This window comes from Notothenia rossii, assembly GCF_949606895.1.
Source record: "Notothenia rossii genome assembly, chromosome: 4".
NCBI classification, from domain to species: Eukaryota; Metazoa; Chordata; class Actinopteri; order Perciformes; family Nototheniidae; genus Notothenia; species Notothenia rossii.
Genome location: NC_136902.1, coordinates 19,651,102 through 19,669,856, shown reverse-complemented (window position 1 = coordinate 19,669,856; position 18,755 = coordinate 19,651,102). Strand labels below are relative to the sequence as shown.

The 18,755-nt window shown below is 40.3% G+C and overlaps 1 protein-coding gene across 2 annotated transcripts; it reads left to right on the top strand.

The window, feature by feature from the left end:
* Window positions 1-15,521: 15,521 nt before the first annotated feature.
* fkbpl (FKBP prolyl isomerase like) lies at window positions 15,522-18,607 on the top strand. 2 transcript variants are annotated; one of them, XM_079674412.1, is made up of 4 exons: window positions 15,522-15,609; window positions 16,470-16,632; window positions 16,753-17,036; window positions 17,852-18,607. In XM_079674412.1, the coding sequence occupies exons 2-4, from the start codon at window positions 16,494-16,496 to the stop codon at window positions 18,509-18,511; spliced, it is 1,083 nt and encodes a 360-aa protein (XP_079530538.1). In that variant the 5' UTR covers window positions 15,522-15,609; window positions 16,470-16,493; the 3' UTR covers window positions 18,512-18,607. The 2 variants fall into 2 exon arrangements, with proteins under 2 accessions (XP_079530538.1, XP_079530537.1); XM_079674411.1 differs by having other exon boundaries at window positions 15,537-15,710.
* The last annotated feature ends 148 nt before the right edge of the window (window positions 18,608-18,755 follow it).

Sequence of the window (18,755 nt, the reverse complement as noted above, 5' to 3'; positions counted from 1 at the left end):
GTGGGGATTATGCTGTGGGCTGTCACCATGCAGTCAGCAGTCCAGGGATGAGCTCAGCAAGTATTCCCATCGCCTGAGGAGCAGGGAGGACAGCCTGTCATCAAACAAGGCAGAGTCACGATTGGACACACATTGAACACCATGTTAATGGAACGTGAACAAGGGACAGGTGGGAGAATGATAAAGTCCAAAAGGAGATCGAATTAAGCAGGTTAGGGAAGGATGGAGGGTGCTACTGTGTCCAAAATAATCTCCATATTGTGTCGTATGCTTTACAGATTGCAAAGCTCCTTTAAGCAAATTTGGGTACCACTTTACAATAAGACTACCCTTATAAAGGTTTTACGAATAGTTTGTAATTAATGTATTAATTAGGTTGTGAACACTTTATAAACTATTAATAAGCTTTTATAAGACATGAGATAAACAGGGCAACTGTGACCGGTTGCTTGCCAAATAGTGAGCCCACATTTATCTGTGCTACTGCTAAGTCTTATATTGGCTACCTAGCTTACTTTGTCTTCTTCATCAGCCTGCATCCTTGGTATCTGTTGTTCACTGAGTTGATTCTCTCGCTAAGTAGCCAATATAAGGCTTAGTCATCTTGCCAAATAGTGAGCCTGTGTTGATGTATAGAAGTGGTTTATAAATCGTTCTTAATGATTAATAAAGTGTTTAAAACCTAATTCATAACCTAATTATAAACCCTTTATGAATCCTTTATAAGGTTAGTCTTATTGTAAAGTGGTACCAATTAGAAAAACCCTCATTCACCATTGCACTACTAATAAGCTTTTAAACACAATCTGTTACTTAAACAAGGATTGACTGATGGTGGGAAAGGAAGGGTCATGAGGACAGTGTAGAAGTTGGATATTTCTTGACTTATTTAGGCATTCAACTGAACTGCACTTCCTTCTAATGAGGCTTTGCGGTACTTACAATGAATGCTTCCACCACTTCTTCTTCTTCTTCTCAACTGTCATTTCTCGCATGGTCACCAAGCTGCAATTTTGTATATATCCCAATTTACATCACAGTTGAATGAAAGATTCACCTCACTAACCAAGATAGTTCTATCATGGGGAAGCTGTGGCTCAGTGTGCGCTGAATTTAATGCGCTGAACTTTGAATCAGGGGATAGCAAGTTCGTGTCCCACTGCAGTCAGCATGTCGTTGTGTCCCTCGGCAAGACCCTTCGCCCCACAGTACTGAATGTATGTACTGTAAGTCGCTTTGGATAAAAGCGTCTAACAAGTGACATGTAATAATAAACTGGTAACTTAGCATTGGTTGAGCTAACGGTACCTCAGTGGGTCTTGATATTCCACATAAAACAGCTGTGATTTTAAGTATTGAATACATCACTAATGCTGCTATTTTTCAGACAAGGTCAGGGTTATTTTCTCAATAATAAATGTATCTAATTTCCATGTGTTTATTAGCTGTGAGGATAAAAGCACCAGGCCTGAGTGGCTGTTTTGATAATATCAACTGAGAATCCAGTAGCATTATCTATAAAGCTAATGGAAGGTCATAATACCACACAGAGCCTAAAAATACACTGTTCTCCAGGGATATATGAGCCACAATGTGTGTGTTCACGAGTATGCGCACATGCATACATGCAAGCCAGAGATCCAGGTCTGCGATAATTTATTGTCCTGTAAATTTAGATCTGTTGACGGAGATAAACTGCCTTGAACAAACACAGCGTTGCTGGAGCTCCAGAAGCTTCCGAAGCATTTGGCTAGCTCACAGAGAAGGTGTTGGGATCTGTTGTCAACCATTTTCCCCTGATCCAAAGGGTGCAATGAAAGGCATGCACATTGAGAGAAAGAGTTTGCTTACACAGATGCAAATAAATCCCCACACATATACTGTTGTATTATGTACCCATTATGGTTAGCCTCAACAGGGCTACGCTGTGCATACCTGTGACCCCATCCTTCTTTATCCCCTGGGTAGTCTGAACATAGATGTGATGGTGATAACTCTATAATAGTATTTTTGCCAGGTCGCTTGAGGATGCCGTCATGCTGGACAAATTGGGAGTGTGTTAACACATGAAGTCACACACATAGACACATGCACAGACTATGGCTGTAGAGCAGGTGACACTGATGACATCAAGGGGATATCCTGGGCATCATGGCCTCTCTGACGTTTAACACATCTCAGACACTTCTTAGGACAAATATCAGACATTCTCCACTGGCAATACATAGACTGGGACAATGATACAAAGAGAAACAGTCACACAGACAGAAATAGTCCTGCATACATGATTAATATTAGATCAGATAATAATAATACATTTGATTTATATAGCACACTTTAAAAACAACGTCATCCCAAGGTGCTTCACAAAGCTATAAGGAGAAAATAATAAAACAAATAAAATAAAAAGATATCCAAGGAGCATATTGAATAAAATATGGTAATATAAAAATAAAAGGTTAAGAGCATAAAAGGTTTAAAATAAAATAAATAAAAATAGACTAGTAAACACTTAGATCCGACTGCTTTGATCTCTCTTTCCTCTTACAACATTTACATTTGAAAGAATACAATGTTGAAAATGTACCTTTATGGATGCTGGTCATTTTTACAGCACAGTGTCTCCTTACTCCCTCATAGTGGAACTGAGTTTGTGCTGAGTGGTTTCCTGTTTTATTAGGGAACTGTCTGCATGACGTACGCTGCAGGTCATGGGCAGCTGGTCACATGGTGGCTAACTGAGGTAACATAGTTAACAGTAAATCTTTAAATCATACTCTGAAACAGTCACTTTTCATTCTGTCTTCCTTCTCATTACACTGCCTAAGGTGTGAGTCACCACGTAAACTAAGACTGAAATAATTGGTAGAACAGCTACCTATGTTTTTATCCGCGAGAGCTTGTGTTTTTCATTTATTTGCGCAGGAGCTGAGAGAAAAGTGTAATGAAAGCATTATAATTAGTACATGCCTGGTATGTTTCTCATTTTGAGGCACCCACTTGGGGTCAAAAAGCGAATCCCCACAAGTTTACGCATTTATTTTAGGATTGAGACGTGGTGTGATGATGTGTGTGCGCCACTGTGTTTATGTGTGTGTGCATATGCAAGCAAAAATTGAGTTATTTTTGTCAGATTTTGTTGTAATCATTACAGTCAGCGAAATACTTTTATAATGCAATACAGTCAAAAAACTGTTCCACTGCCTTTCCCTTACACAACGTTCCCCTTCGAAATCAGAATAATTGAATAGCAAAAAAAGTGTTTTTATTATATGTTATGTGATATGAGATGCTGTGTTGAGAGCTTATTGCATTGCCTGGTCAGAAAATCAGCAAATGCAGGATTAGCAAAGTATATTGAATACATTCCTTTTTGAAGCATTGCAGTATATTCAACACATCAGGGAGAAATGGTTTGGATTGTGTCTGAGGGGAAAAACAGAGAGGCATTTTGTCACAGGAGGACTCAATTGCTGATATTGTGTTGGATTTTGCATGGTCCCGCTTGGCTTACTATTATGGAATATGGAAGAAACTGTAGACAAACCAAGTGATGTGTGTGGTGTCTCCCACTAATCTATAACCCATACATTTCCCCCTTCAAAAGTTTGTCCATATTCTTCGATTGAAGTTATATAACATTTGGTAATCAAACAGACAAGAATAGAGCAAAAACATATTCTTAACTGGTCGACTAATTTGTATATATTTGCAGGTCAATGAAACCCTCATATCAGACTGTATGGTATTGGTTATGTGAGCCTTGAATGACCTTTGACGGAGGTGGTTGGTGCTGTAGGATATCTTATGTCCATGTTCTCAATCACTATGTGACTGACATTGATGTCTGAAGTGAAAGTTGTATGGGCTAGCTCGTGTTTTTGGTTTGAATTCTTCAGCGTGTGTCATTACGGCCCTTTGGCAACAGGCTTCGTGGTGAGCGCTCTAAGTTGTGGAGAGGTCCCTCCACGCCCTGAGTGATGAGAGCAGGGTTTAACCGGCTGCAGGTGCGCTAAGACAGGCGGGCAGGGCCTTTGAAGTAGAAGCCAACTGGGACCCCGGCCCATCTCTGACCAGCAGCCAACACAGACACATTCGCTTTCAATTAACACTCTCCCCTCTTTCCCGACCGCTGCTCTTTTGCTTTCTGCTCTCCTTCTCAATACTAATCTACTATCTCCTTCACTGTCTGAACATTGTGGTGCAATAATTTTATATTGGTTAATGACTGTTCTGACCATCTAATGCCTGTTAATTCTGTGTTTGTCTGATCGTGCGCTCAATTCTTACTTCACCTCTGGCTGAGGCTTCATGAATCTTCCTTGTGTCTCAGGGCCAAGTTGAGTGTCCAGAGAACTGCGAGTCCTCACAGCTTTGACATGCTGATCTATTGTTTCTGATTTATCTTCAAGTGTTGAAATCAGGGATCTCTTGACGAGCAAGCTAAGTCATACCAGTTTTATTACCTAAAGGAGTAATATTAAAAACGGTAACTGTTTTATTTTATTTGATCATACACACAAGTATGTGTGTTAGCAAGCACATATCTCATTAAACAGAGTGAAAAAGAGAAATAAATGGCTGTTTCGATGGTAAGCTCCCTGGAGGCAGCTACATCTGGCTTCTGTTAGCCACAAGCGTATAAAAATCAAATGTGGTTTAGTCCCAGGCATTCTGTACTACACACACACACACACACACACACACACACACACACACACACACACACACACACACACACACACACACACACACACACACACACACGCGCACGCACGCACGCACGCACGCACGCACGCACGCACACACACACACACACACACACACACACACACACACACACACCCACAGACACACTGGGAGGTAGGACTCCAGCATGGTGGTCACCCCCACCAGGTCCAGTCTCTTTAGTACCAGCCGTAGTGAACTCAGCAGACATCAGGGGGCTCAGACAGGGACTAGAACTCCTGGCACAAACAGTAACAACAATCCATACACAGCCTCTTTACAAAATATTAAACCCTGTGGTTACCTGTCTGCTGGGCCTCTGCTAATATGTCTGAGTGAGAGCGGGGGGTGTCAATAATGGAAAGGGTTACAAAAATGTCTCCATCATTGTTTTGTCTGCTTACTGTATTCATACAAAACTGGAAAAATAACCACACAAAATACATGTGAACTTAAGCCTGTAGAGTGGATCAGTATCAATTGTTTTTCCTTATTCATTTAATTGTGGGCACATGTATAGTGTGACTCTTGTAGAGCTATAAAAACAAATGTATATATAAAATAACATTGATTATTATATCCTTAACTATAATAAAACTATTGCTGAAAATGAAGTAGGAACTTTTTACATAAATGAATAACATTTCAAAGCGCTGTTTAAAGTAAAGCTGTACTTCTACATGGTCTCAATGATAAGGCTGCCATGCTCGTTTTTTTTATTGAGTTTAAGTAGAATTTTTAAGTTTAACAAAATGTGGATGCTATGATTTTATCAACAGGATGTAAGAGGTTTATACAACATAAACACATACTCATAGCCAAACTCACAAGACTAAAGCTCGACACCACAGATGTCTGAACTTATCTGCTTACACTCTGTGACACATCGGTTTGCAATGAAATTGTGATTGTGATTCATTAATTGAACATCTTCATCGTTGTAGTTGTTGATGGTGAGATTGCTGACACACACTTGAAGCATGTGCTCTGGTGTCTGAGTAATCAGAATGTAATTAGTAAAGCAACATCGAGAGGAACAAACTGTTTGTGGTGTTCAGGCAAGCAAAATAAGGTCATTTCTAGGGCAAGAAGACATTTTACATCATTAAAGAGAGAAGTTAAAGGTAATGTATCTACCAACTTCTGATTGTATCTAAATGTCACTGAGGTCAAAGCCAGCTCATCCTGTGTGTTCCTCAGAGCCCAGCAGGCATGTCTGATAGACTCCGCAGCCCTGTGAGTCTGTCTCTGGCCTTTTATTTCCTGTCATGTTAAATCCCTGTCAGATGAGCCGTCTTCATTTCAGCTTGGGTGGGATTGAAAGCACTTTTTTTTTTACTGCTATTAGCATATAATGTCAGTTATATCAAAAGTATGCACACCTGTGTTGAATGTCTGAGCATTGGCACCATCTATAGCATTTGATGCACACACTGCACTGCTTGAAACAATGACACGAGTTCACCAGCTCCATATGAAAGTGTTATTGCCAAAAACATGTCAAGGAGCTGCAAGAGACTTTCGGCATCCAAATAAAAACATTTTCTTGATGAAGCATACCAGATTTCACGCCATATTTGAACAATAGTTGTGTTGTTGCCGGCTGAAGTAAAAGCTGGCATACACTTGGCAGCAGGCTGGCACTTTTCCTGGACTGTCAGAGTGAAATGTTGCCCTATGTCAGCTCTCGGTAAACTCTACTATCTCTGACTGTGATGGACGGGCCCTCTCACGGATCAAATGCAGGCCGAGATACGCTAACGCTGAGATCAGCCGCTGGCCTGCTTTAAGGGCCTGGAAGCCTCCGCTGACTTGTTGCTGCCAGATTGGTGTGGTGAGGATCAGAGAGTTTTAGGCCTTCTTTCACTTTGTTGCAGCTGTGGAAGAAGCACTCAAATCCCTTAAGAAAAAATTGAAATATGTTCATGTTAAAGTAAAAGTCAAGAATGTATTAAACTCCAACTACAGTAAAAGTGTTATCAGCTCTTTGTGAAACATTTGAAGTAAATTAGCAGAAAATGGATATATGAGTATACTGTATATTACATTAATAGTGTTTACACTTGTGCATTATTGCAAATCAAGGATAGTTTAACTGTTGTAGCTGGTGGAAGTTTAGCTATTTTAACTACTATATATTCTGTTAAAGAGTCCAGTGATTCCCAAGGTTCACAAGATAAACATGATGGATTGCATGATTCATGGGGGAGACTACAAGAAAAACTCAACCATTACTTTGCATTTTCCCACATGTTATCAATTCTTTACTGTTTTAGCAAATGTTGGATAATTCATCCTTTCAATGCCTCGAAAGATAATTAAGGTTAAGCCATCTTAGAACTTCCCTCTTTTGTGGAACTGCTTACAACTTACAGAGATCTGAAATGGGGGCAGATGATAGGACAATGCAATTTTAAATGACTAATTATATTATATTGTATTGGCTTTTCCAATTTACAATTACAGTGCATATTTAAAAATGATTTTAACTATAGGAACTACTTATTGAAGTCCAAAGTGCAATCTCCCTCTGTCGTATAATGTAACATAAATGTAAAAAAAAGTACCTTAAAATTGTACTTAGGTACATAAGGACACTCACAGGTTAAATGACCCCTATATAAAAATGCAAACTCTGTGATTTCTGCTGCAGATATCTGAGCCAGTCCTCCCTGGGAGTCTCCTAAAGCATGGCTGACCTTCCCCACCAACCCTGATCCTCACACAGAAATGTTGCAATGCCTGGACATCTCACCATGTGCTTCTAATCAAAATCCAAGGTCCTCTTTGGTGGTCTTGTGTCTTTCCATTTTCCTACAGCTCTCTCTCAGATTGCTTGAGGATCCTTCTTCACTTAACCCTAACACTATCCAAAAGTGTACCTGTTTACCCAGCTCCATGCCAGCTCCAGGCCCATTGCACCTGACCACATTTAACCTCTTTCCTATTACAGCTAACATAAAGAGCTTTAATGAGTAGATTCCATTCTTCCATTCCATCTTAGTGTGATTGAGCATCACGAGGGGTTTTTGCACTTGAAGAAAGCCCAAATGACAGACTGTAAAATAATGCATTTTGGTTCTTGTGAATCCCGCAGACTGCCTTATCGGCCTGCGCTCCGTGGGATTTAAACCAGACGCTTGCTTGCTCGTGCTGTGTGTATTTGTGCATTTGTGCCCTGTAGCAGACTGTTAGCAGGGGAAACACATGTCCACATTAGGCTGGTTCACTGATCAAGCTGATATGACTGGAGATGAAAAGAACAGAGCGGGAATCACCCTGTCCCCCCGACCCCCCTCCTCGTGCTGCTGCAACTGTCAACAACAATACTTACATACTTTTCTTATGTTACCATTAAAACTGTACATTTATTTCTGCTGCTTACGAGGCAAAATACTGTTTAGAGACAATCAGAGAAGATGTCATTGATTTGGAAGCACATGATATGAATTCAGTTTTCAGGATGAGGAATTTCAACACGTTTTTCCAGACGTCTCCAAAGTGAGAAAAATGAACAGCGCAGAAAGGCGAGGAGGAGAGCACAGGAGTGACTGATTGCAGGGCATCAGACCAAATGGGAACCAGAGACTGTGAGATGTCAGAACTACTATAGATTTATACTTTACTACTAGATTTATAGGTCCAGCGGTTCAAGAAGATTACTAAAAGCGGCGCACAAAGGTGAGTAAGGGATAGAGGACCAGAGAGCGAAAGGGCTGGGTCAGACCAGAAACAGCAACATCAGCTTGGTCCTATTTAGAGCAAGCTTTTGTACTCTGAGAGAAGAACTGTGCGCCTGCTGTACATCTGCCCTCCGCATGTTGCACTGCAATGGGTGGGCTGCCCTTCTCTGCCTCAGCCCTCTCCTCACACTGCCCTATAGCTTCGGCAAGACAACTCTGTGTAAACAGAAACTGAAATGATAGAATATATTTGAGGATGATTCCCTTGACAATATTATTCTGAAACAGTACCAATTGTCCAGAATCATACTAAGAAAATTGTGGATTCTTAGAGGTTATTACTTTTTTTTTATATATATGCAGTTTGTCAACATCTGTTTTATCTTTAAAGTGTATATAGTTTTCTGGGTGCATTTCTGGACATCTCACCATGCATGCTTCCTCCAATGCTTTGCTTATTATCTCCTTCATTATATTGTGAACAACATAAACCAATCTCCATATTATATAAATAAAGCCAGGATCCTGGCATACTATATTCAGTACACTCCAGTGATGGCATGCCTTTTCCTTGAGCCACTGGCCAGTGAGCAACTTACCGCCACCCAGACACAGACCATGTCCGATGGACGCGGCTCCCCCCCACAGACAGCTTGTTGGGATTGCTGCATGAAACCACCAAGTGCAACTGACAGACACACATGACAGCTAACAGACCGCGGAGCTGCTAACTGCTACTTTGACTGGAGGCTGGTCTGAGTTACAGCCCCTCGCCCCCTGAGCGGACCTCAGACCCTGATGAAAAGAAGCTAACTCCTCGATCAATCACAACCAGCCAGGTGATTGCAGGGTCGTGACATTTGTTTCTTTTCACTGGTCAACTTAGCCTATGTCTTGAGTCTCCTCCAGATCTCTCCTTCTGTTCGACGTGCTTTTCAAGACGAGATGTGGGAAAAGGTGTGTCTCACCTGTGAAGAGTTAAGACTGAGCAGCTGATATATATCTAGGTTGAGCCTCCAGGCCTCACAGACAAGGTCTCTACTAAACACAGCTGTAAAATCTTTATAGATATGTCAACCAAACTCTAACATCAAACCCGCTGAAAGGCTGCCTCGGCTGATCGTAGGTCAGCTAAAAAGAGATTACTATAGATTTATCATCTATGGGAAATCGTGGACGTAATAGCATGCAAGCAGTGTGACATGACATTAACAAGTGTGTGTGTGTGTGTGTGTGTGTGTGTGTGTGTGTGTGTGTGTGTGTGTGTGTGTGTGTGTGTGTGTGTGTGTGTGTGTGTGTGTGTGTGTGTGTGTGTGTGTGTGTGTGTGTGTGTGTGTGTGTGTGCGCGTGTTCATATGGCAGTCACTCACGTTGTGGTATATACCAGTTAAGGGTCTAACTGGCCTTATCTAAAAGTGCTTGGATGTTATTAGAAGGTCACATGGACTGCCAGGCTGTAGGTATGACTGGTCGAGGAGAAACATATCCAGATGTGTGCTCGTATGCATGCGTGCGGAGGCCTAATGGCCCACAGTGACTTTCTCTGATCACACAACACACACAACACAGCAAAATAACACATGAAAGGTCTGTCAAAAGAAACTCCTCAGGCCCCCTCACAGGAAGACCCCATTACAGCACGTGCATCGATAAAACAGTCCTCCCATCTGCCCTGTGGCTCCTGATAGCGATCTCCTCCCCTCAGTGGGATCCTACTCAGGCCGCGCAGGTCCGACTGTATAACTGGCCCCAAGGGAAACAACATAATGGAGTTAAGGACTCTGTTAATGCTCCAGATAAAACACATTTACCCTTACTTAATGCCAGATTCCCCATATTGCTGGTGGGCACATACATATTAGCATGCTGTGTTTTAAATATCTTCAGTCATTTTAAAAGAGTGGCACACCTTGTGTACACGTGTGTCTGTGGCAGAGAGCAGATTTCACTTAATATTGGCCACAGTAAAGATTATTCTTGTGGTAGTCTGATTGGTTTGACTTAAAAATAAGTAAACTATCCTCTTTTGTTGTAATGTACAGTGCAAGATCAGAGACCACAGTTTCTTTGTGAAAATGCTACTCTTGTATCAACATCTAAAACCCACATGATGCCTTTTTTTGTCATTCGTTCATTTTCTATGTTATATTGAGCATTGATGTGTGAGGAGGAACATCATTAAGGCTCTCTCTCTGTCGTGGAAAAGGTTCAATCATATCGTTTCTGAAGTAGTCACAGGTCAAAGTTCATCATGGGCTTAACAGTTTCACTTGAGCTTGAATTCAATTCCCAGTCTTTGTGCATGTTGCACTGCATCTGCCACATAAGGATTCAATACTATGATGTCTTGTTTCCCCCAGAGTTAAACTGAAAGCCTGTTTTTCTCCTTGCAAAAGTTTAATCTCATCATGACATTATAATGCAGATGAATGGCCCTGATCTAGCACACTCTGCTCCATCACTGCTAATGGAAGAGAGAAGTCATACTTCACTGCTTGTGCAACTCTGCTGGCAGATCACTCTCAATTTCGAGACCTTGCACCAAGACAGGAATTGTCCTTTTTAATTGATTGCAAGACTCACAGAACAGTTATATATATTAAGTCATTTTTGTTGGTCCAGCAAATGGTACAGAGATAACTTTCACCCTCCTTAGATACTGTATGATTCTCTTGACCCTATCTTTTCCGGTGGATCAGCCATGATCCCCACTTGACCTGGAAACCTCAATAAATCAAACTCCCCTGGACTGGCATCCCATTGGTACAGTACAGTGTTCACCCAAAATACCTCACAATACATCAGGAAGTGGTGGAGAAATCAGATGTCGATCGCTTTTGTTTGAGGTTTCGGTTTTAACTTCTTGGCTCAGATTTGACATTTCATACAGTTCGTAGTATTTCTATGATGCTCCTTTAGTTTATCTAGTTTGTCTAATCTATCAATGCTGAGTGTGGGAACCACTTAGAATAAAGCCTCTGCCTCCACACTGAGTTTACGCAGTGAAGCCTGAGCCTGTTGTCAGTGTCTCCCACTATAAACAACAAACAGCCAAAGGAAGGGAGTAAAGCTTGCTACAGTTAAAGTGTTCGACACACTCACACCTAAATGCACGAACGACAGTATGTGTAGCTTTCCCTCTCGCTGTGAGGGATAAACACCCTGTCGTGTGGTCCGATCTGTTTACGAGTTTACGGCTAGGGTCGTGGAGGTTGTGTGTGTGTGTGTGTGTGTGTGTGTGTGTGTGTGTGTGTGTGTGTGTGTGTGTGTGTGTGTGTGTGTGTGTGTGTGTGTGTGTGTGTGTGTGTGTGTGTGTGTGTGTGTGTGTGTGTGTGTGTGTGTGAGAGAGTGTTAGTGAATGTGTGATGGAGGGATTACAGGAGAGCTGGCCGCTGCTTTTATGAGGAAAAAAAAACACAAACACAGAATGTAAGGCAAGCCTCTGTGTTTAACGTTTATTTCCCTCAAAGTAGCCTGCTGTGCTCATTCGAAAAATGGCCCCTATATCATATATTAAAAGCAACGTCTATCAGTTAAGGGGTCCCAAACACGGGGAAGCGCTATGTAGATGTACATTTACCATTCTCTCTTGTTCTCCCTCTCAGCCAGTAACTTGTGTTGATAGTGTCTGTGGTGGGATTGACATTCTCGGTTAGTTCCGCTGTGTGATCCTGCTGGTGGTCGGTCCATCTTTATCCTCGTGGGAAAAGTCTCCACCCAAATCCGCATCCATCCATCGATCTATAAAACATTGTTTCCTTTGTTCTGATCTTTTATTTCATCTTCTTTTATCTAGAACATTTATCTTTTTTGTTCCCCTGTCATACTCCACCTTTTCCCTGAATGACGCAAGTTGGACCCAACTACTGGTCCACGAGCCCTGGGATACATGCTGCTGAACTTACCCACTGGGATGTTTCACAAGAGGCCAGCTGGGTAGTCTAAGGGAGCCAAGAGGAAGGTGAAGGAGGTCGGAGGAGAGGGTAGATGAAGCAGAGGAAAAAGAGATGAATATGGGTAACATGTGGAGGAGGATTAAAGAAATGAAGTACTGGTTTGTGCGTGAGAAACGTGTTGGAGAGAAATGGTGGGAAGCCTCTAAGGAGAAGGATGAGATGCATACATACACACTATTTGTTTCCCTTTGTTCTCATAGAAAACTCTAGAAACTGAAATGGAGCACGATTAGACAAGATATAAGCACTTCGGACATTTGAATTTCAATAATTGACCATTATTGTATGACTATTTGGTCTTGAAGTACCTCAAGCGGACTACATATCTTGCCTTTAATACTAAAACTATTTATTTTCATGAAGTTTATCCTTAAATTGACCTTCCTAGTGCACCTGTATTAAATAAACACTTGCTTTTCAAATGTGGGAGCTTGCAGTTTAACCGGCCACACTCACCAGGCATCATTTCTAGGGCTGTCCCATCTTAGCAGTTATTCAACTAATCTATTATTTATTTGTTTTGCTTTCTCTCACATGTTTTTTCCCAAATCTTGAATTATCATAGGTTCAAAAATTATTTATATTCAATGTTATCTCTAAAAATGAACCCCAGAGCAATAAACCTCAGTTGAAAAGGCAAGCCTTATATCCTCACTTATTCAGTCATTGAAACAAATGTTTTACTCCTTTTTTGTCCATATTTGGCTGGAGCTTAGTGCGCAGTACCTAAGTGCGCAGTACGTCTTGGAGTAGCTGTCTGCTACACGTATTGTGACACATTACAAATCGGCTAGAGTTTATGAACATTTCCAAATGGACTGAACTACTGGGTTTTATCATCCAGTATTACTGATTCCATTACACATATTGTACCCGCGTCAAATTAGGTTGCATGTCAATTACTAGAAAGATGAAAACCACTGAACTAACTAAAAAATCTATTAGAAAGCTGCAGCTGATTAAGAACGCTGCTGCTCGAGTCCTCACTAACACTAAGAAAGTGGATCACATCACTCCTGTTCTGAAGTCTTTACACTGGCTTCCTGTGTGTCAAAGAATAGATTTTAAAATACTGCTGCTGGTTTATAAAGCTTTGAATGGTTTAGGCCCAAAATACATTTCTGATCTTCTGCTAAATTATGAACCATCCAGATCTCTCAGGTCTTCCGGGACTGGTCAGCTTTCTGTCCCCAGAGTCAGAACTAAACATGGAGAAGCAGCGTTCAGTTATTATGCTCCAAATATCTGGAACAAACTCCCAGAAATCTGCAGGTCCGCTGCAACTCTGACTACTTTTAAATCTAGGCTGAAGACTTTTCTTTTTGTCGCTGCTTTTAATTGAAACTGAGCCGTTGTGTTCATCAGTAAAGTGGAACTTCTGTGTGAACTATTCATATCTTAAACTGCACTGTAACTTTTTATTCATGTACTTTTTATTAATGTATTTTTTCTTTCAATGTTTATTTTATTAGCTTTTCTTTTTAATGACTGTTTTTAAATGCCTTTGTCTGAATGTCTTCCATTGTTGTAAAGCACCTTGAATTGCCTTGAAAGGTGTTATATAAATAAACTTGCCTTGCCTTGAACTGCCTGACAGCAGGCCTTGATGCCTAATGGCAGTAAAAGCATAAACCAGAAGAAGGAGCAGTTTAAGAGAAATGATTTATATTTTCTCACTACTCTGTCATATAACCAATAGTGGTTTTCTGAGGCTGATGCTGATATGCATACACACTGGATTATGCTGGCACACAGTTGCTAGTTAACTACTGCGAAATAAATATACAGTTCATAGAACAAACTTTGTTTAGTATAATGTAGTAAGCTGATACCATCATAGTATATAACCCATGTTGTTACATTTAAGCAACAGTTTGCTTCATGATTCAGCACAGCATCTTCAAATCACAGTTAAATACTGCCACCTCCTGACGCATAATAGAACAACCGAACATCATCTACACCATAATTCAAACTAATATATCTTGACTCGCACATCAATACTTTTATATCTGCAATACTGGACAACAACCCAACTGTCCTACAGAGCTAGTGAATCCTGTCAGACATTTTACTTGCAGATATGTGTTCCTGATGAGATATTGATCATTGTATTTTTCATCGTAAAGAAGAATATTTATCCTCTGTTTGACCATTTATGCATTCACTTTATGAACCATTAAATTAACTAATGTTAAACCTTTTATACAACTAAAACATGTACAGTGATATAATCTTAGTGTAGAAATGTACTACCTCAACAAGGATCACACAGGCCCAATATAAGAGGACAGATTACATCTCGGATGACCTTCTTCCTTTCTGTCTTTGTCTCTCTCTTACTCTACCCCTTTATCTGTCTCTCTCGCACACACACACACACACACACACACACACACACACACACACACACACACACACACACACACACACACACACACACACACACACACACACACACACACACACACACACACACACACAACACTTTTTGGTATTCCTGTGATAGACCTAATGGTCTCTAGTGTTTAAAAGATAGAGCCCTAACTCATACTGACAGGACAGATTAACACACCGGCCTTAAACACGAGTGGAACAAGTCAAAGGTCAATACACAGAGAGAGATGTAAACTGTGCTTGTCTCTGTTTATGTGTTTATTGTTGGTATTTTTAATTGATGATTTATTTGTAAGTTAAAAAACTACTTACTAACTGTGTTCTGTAGAATATTTACATACAAGTAGGGCCTACTTGTCTCTTTGATCTCTTTCTCATGTTCTTCTTCTCTTTTTATAACAACCCAAAAAAACGGTAAACATTTTTTGAATAAATATATTGCTATTATTATAACGTTTTGTAAAAATAAGTCAAATGTTTTCTCTTCTTTGACTCTACAGATTTAGTTATTATTTAAAGTGTTTAGATTTGCTTTTCTTAACATTACCTTGTTATTTTATTAACAATGTATTTGGATAACATTTTCACATTTTACTTTTTTTTTTACTCATAAGAAAACATGAACATAATGAAAACCCATTTTGTGGTGAAAGTTGACCCTTCACTCTAGTCATTAAGCCATCACCCATGTTGGATCAGCCCAACACTTTTCATTTACAGTACAACAGGCTGCATTCACACTCCGGTACGATGGGTGGCGCTGGTGCTACTTGCTGGCTTCGCAACCGTCGTTACCACACACGAAGAAGAAGAGGAGGGCGGAAATTAAAAACAGAAGAAGAAAAGTGTGTTTATTCCTTTATATATACAGTCTATGGTTTATTCTGACAGTTTTTAGTTTATATTGTAAGGGTTGCTTGTGCTTCATATCAGAATTATGTACAAGGTAAGATACATCCGTTTTAGTTTTGGATAGCGCTTAACTACTTTATTGTTAGAATTGATAACATGTAGAGTAATGAATTCAGTCGCTTTGGATTGCCCGCTCCGCCATAATGCTGTCTAAATGTATCTGATGTTAGCTAAAGCTTTTTATTTATCATTGCTCTATCAGGCTAGCGTCAGGTAAGTCGATGCCCACAAAAGTCATTGATAGGATGTACCATTTTGAGATAAAAGTGCATTACTTGAGTATTTTCTTTTCATGATGCTTTCTACTTCTACTCCACTAATTTTTGGCACTGGATATATGTGATGAATATTGCCAGACCTTATAATAATCTAATTGTTTAATACTTTATTAGTCACTAGATACATTTTTCTGCATTTATAATTTTCATTTTTAATACTTTACGTACATTCCCTGTTTATACTTTTCAATGAAGATTTTGTAGCACTGGTCATGCTGAAAGTAGAGACCCCACCTAAATCCATTGTTTTTTTGTACTTAAATTATCATTACATTATTCATGTGAAATTATTATTACACTAACTTGAAAAGGTAAATACATGATTGTATATAAATTCTGAGTTCTTCGGGTAAGCTACTTCAGCACTTTTTTTTGTTATTATTTTTATATTTTACGTTTTTGAAGACAATATAGTGTTATATCGCTACTCACGAAACACGCAGAAAATGTATTCAAATATATGTCTTGACGGTTATGATCATCTTTTTTTTTTTAATGTTTTTATAAACCCACAGGGACAGGGACACCCTTTTGAAACAATGCACAGCAACGGTGATCATGATGGCGTTGACGTCACCTCCTGGGTGTCAGTGTGTCCCGGAGGTCTCTGGAAAGTCCAGCGAAAGCAAACACATGAAGAGAGTCAGGAGATAGTTTCTTATTCTGGAGATGATGCAGGTATGATGCTTTTCTATTATGTTCTCCCTCGAATTATCCATTTGAGTCCATATTTGCGGAATATAAATGTATTATTCATCTAGTAATCTATCTCACTTAATGTCTCTTTGTATCTTCTAGCATGTTCATCCAGTGACTGTCCAAGGTTGGGGTCTCTATGTCGGGTCCGGGTGCGGCTTAAAGCTAACATGGATGGAGCAGAGAGTTTAGTATCTGAAATGGGAAATGAGAAGCTGTCAGACCAATCAGTGACTGAGATGACAGAGGCCACACCCTTCCCGAGGTGTCAGGACACTGTGCTGCAGGTCCCGCTGGGTGACTGGATAACACTGAGGCTCGGAGAGGGTCAGTGCAACATCACTGAAGCATGTTTGGAAAGGATGAGAGCGGGACAGAAAACTGAGGTAAGAGAGAAGAGGATACTGGGATAGTAATTGAATGTCATTGGTTGTACAGATGAAAGTAAGTAACACGCCAAGGCTATGAACATTATGGTTTTTGTTTAATATATTTTAAGATGATATAATGTATTTGCAATACCCTGATATACATTATATTGACAGGACTGGAGTAAGAGTGTACATGCTCTCAAGTTTCTTTGCGTCTGAAAATGAAAAGTTGGAAACCCAATATAATGATCAGGTGGGACAAAAGCTAATTTGATACTAACTTTATATGTTGCTTGTTTATTAATAAAACAAATTGTCCAAGAAGATTAAAGACTATTGCAACAAAAACAAATTGTGAGAATTGTCAGTTAAGCAGCAAACAGTAAAAGTTGTGGTGTGGACCAGATAAAGAAGGCTTAGTAGGAGTGTGTCTTACTAAAAGTGTGAACCCAACTTTGGTATTGTTTCAAATCTCAATTGTGTCCCAGTTGTTTGCCTGTGAGCCCTGACATACAGCACACAAAAACCCCAAATGTGTCTTAATCTCAATTTCTACATGTATGGCAGCCATTCCATTCCAGTGTCTGTTGAATTCCAACACAGAGACATGTTGTCACTAGTTTTAAGAATACAATAGAAACGTTTTTAATTTACCTCAAAGACATACCTCTAAATAGTCAAACCAGAGAAACTGATAATGCTGCAGTGGTCTCTTAATTTTCTTCAGAGCTGTAAAAGCCACAACAGTTGAATTTGGATTCCAGGATTATACGTTACACATAATATTTTCTGTAGATATTGTCTTCTGACTTTTTTGTTGCCGTTCTCAGATACTGATATCTCGAGTGGAAAATGGAAAAGACGTCTCTGCTCCTGCTAAAGCAAAACTGCCTTTATGTGCCACAGTTGAACTCAAATCTTGCACACCAGGCAAGGAATCCTGGGAGATGAGTCCTGAGGAAAAGTGGCAGTGGGTGAAGTCACACAAAGAGCGGGGTGGAGTGAGATTCAGGAGTGGGGACGTGTGGGGAGCAGCAGACAGCTACAGTCGAGCGCTCAAACTTCTCATCACTCTCCGTGTTCATGGTAGAGAGGAGGAGGAAAAAGAGCAGGAAGCAGAAGAACAGAGAGACACAGACACTGGTGATAAAACACATCAACATCCTTCAGCTAATGAAGTCAAATCCATCAAAGCAGAACTCCACTCAAACCTGTCCTTGTGCCAGCTTAAAGTGAACCAACCCGAACGAGCTAAGGCCAGTGCAACCAAAGCTACTCTGCTGGAACCACGTGGAGCTAAAGCCTGGTACCGCATGGGCCAAGCCTGCCAGAAGTTGAATGAGCTGGAGGAGGCCAGGAAGGCTTTTAAGAAACTGCTGGAGCTGCAGCCGGAGTCACCTGCTGCTCTGAAGGCACTTAAAGACATTGCAAGTATAGAGAAAGAGAACAATGCTCAGTTGGGACTTAGACTCAGCAAAATGTTCAGCTGAACAATGAATCGTATCCAGTTATTATCAGATGTTATCTGTGGAACAGTATGTTTCTTCTTATGAATTAGCATTAAATGGTTACAGCCACTGACTGAATGCATGTTTGTCTCACTACTTTATGATTACATTTCAGATTATAAATCCATAGTCCAAAATAGCATGCCTTAAATGGATTTGGATGAACGTACTAACTACCTAGATTAAGGGGTGCATAAGATGTTGTCAGTGTGTCCAATACATGTGT

Excerpts from the sequence above, each read along its gene's own strand:
- fkbpl (XM_079674411.1), top strand. Across the intron at positions 16,633-16,752 it reads TTATTCTGGAGATGATGCAG|CATGTTCATCCAGTGACTGT; the intron begins GTATGATGCTTT and ends TGTATCTTCTAG. Across the intron at positions 17,037-17,851 it reads GAGCGGGACAGAAAACTGAG|ATACTGATATCTCGAGTGGA; the intron begins GTAAGAGAGAAG and ends TGCCGTTCTCAG.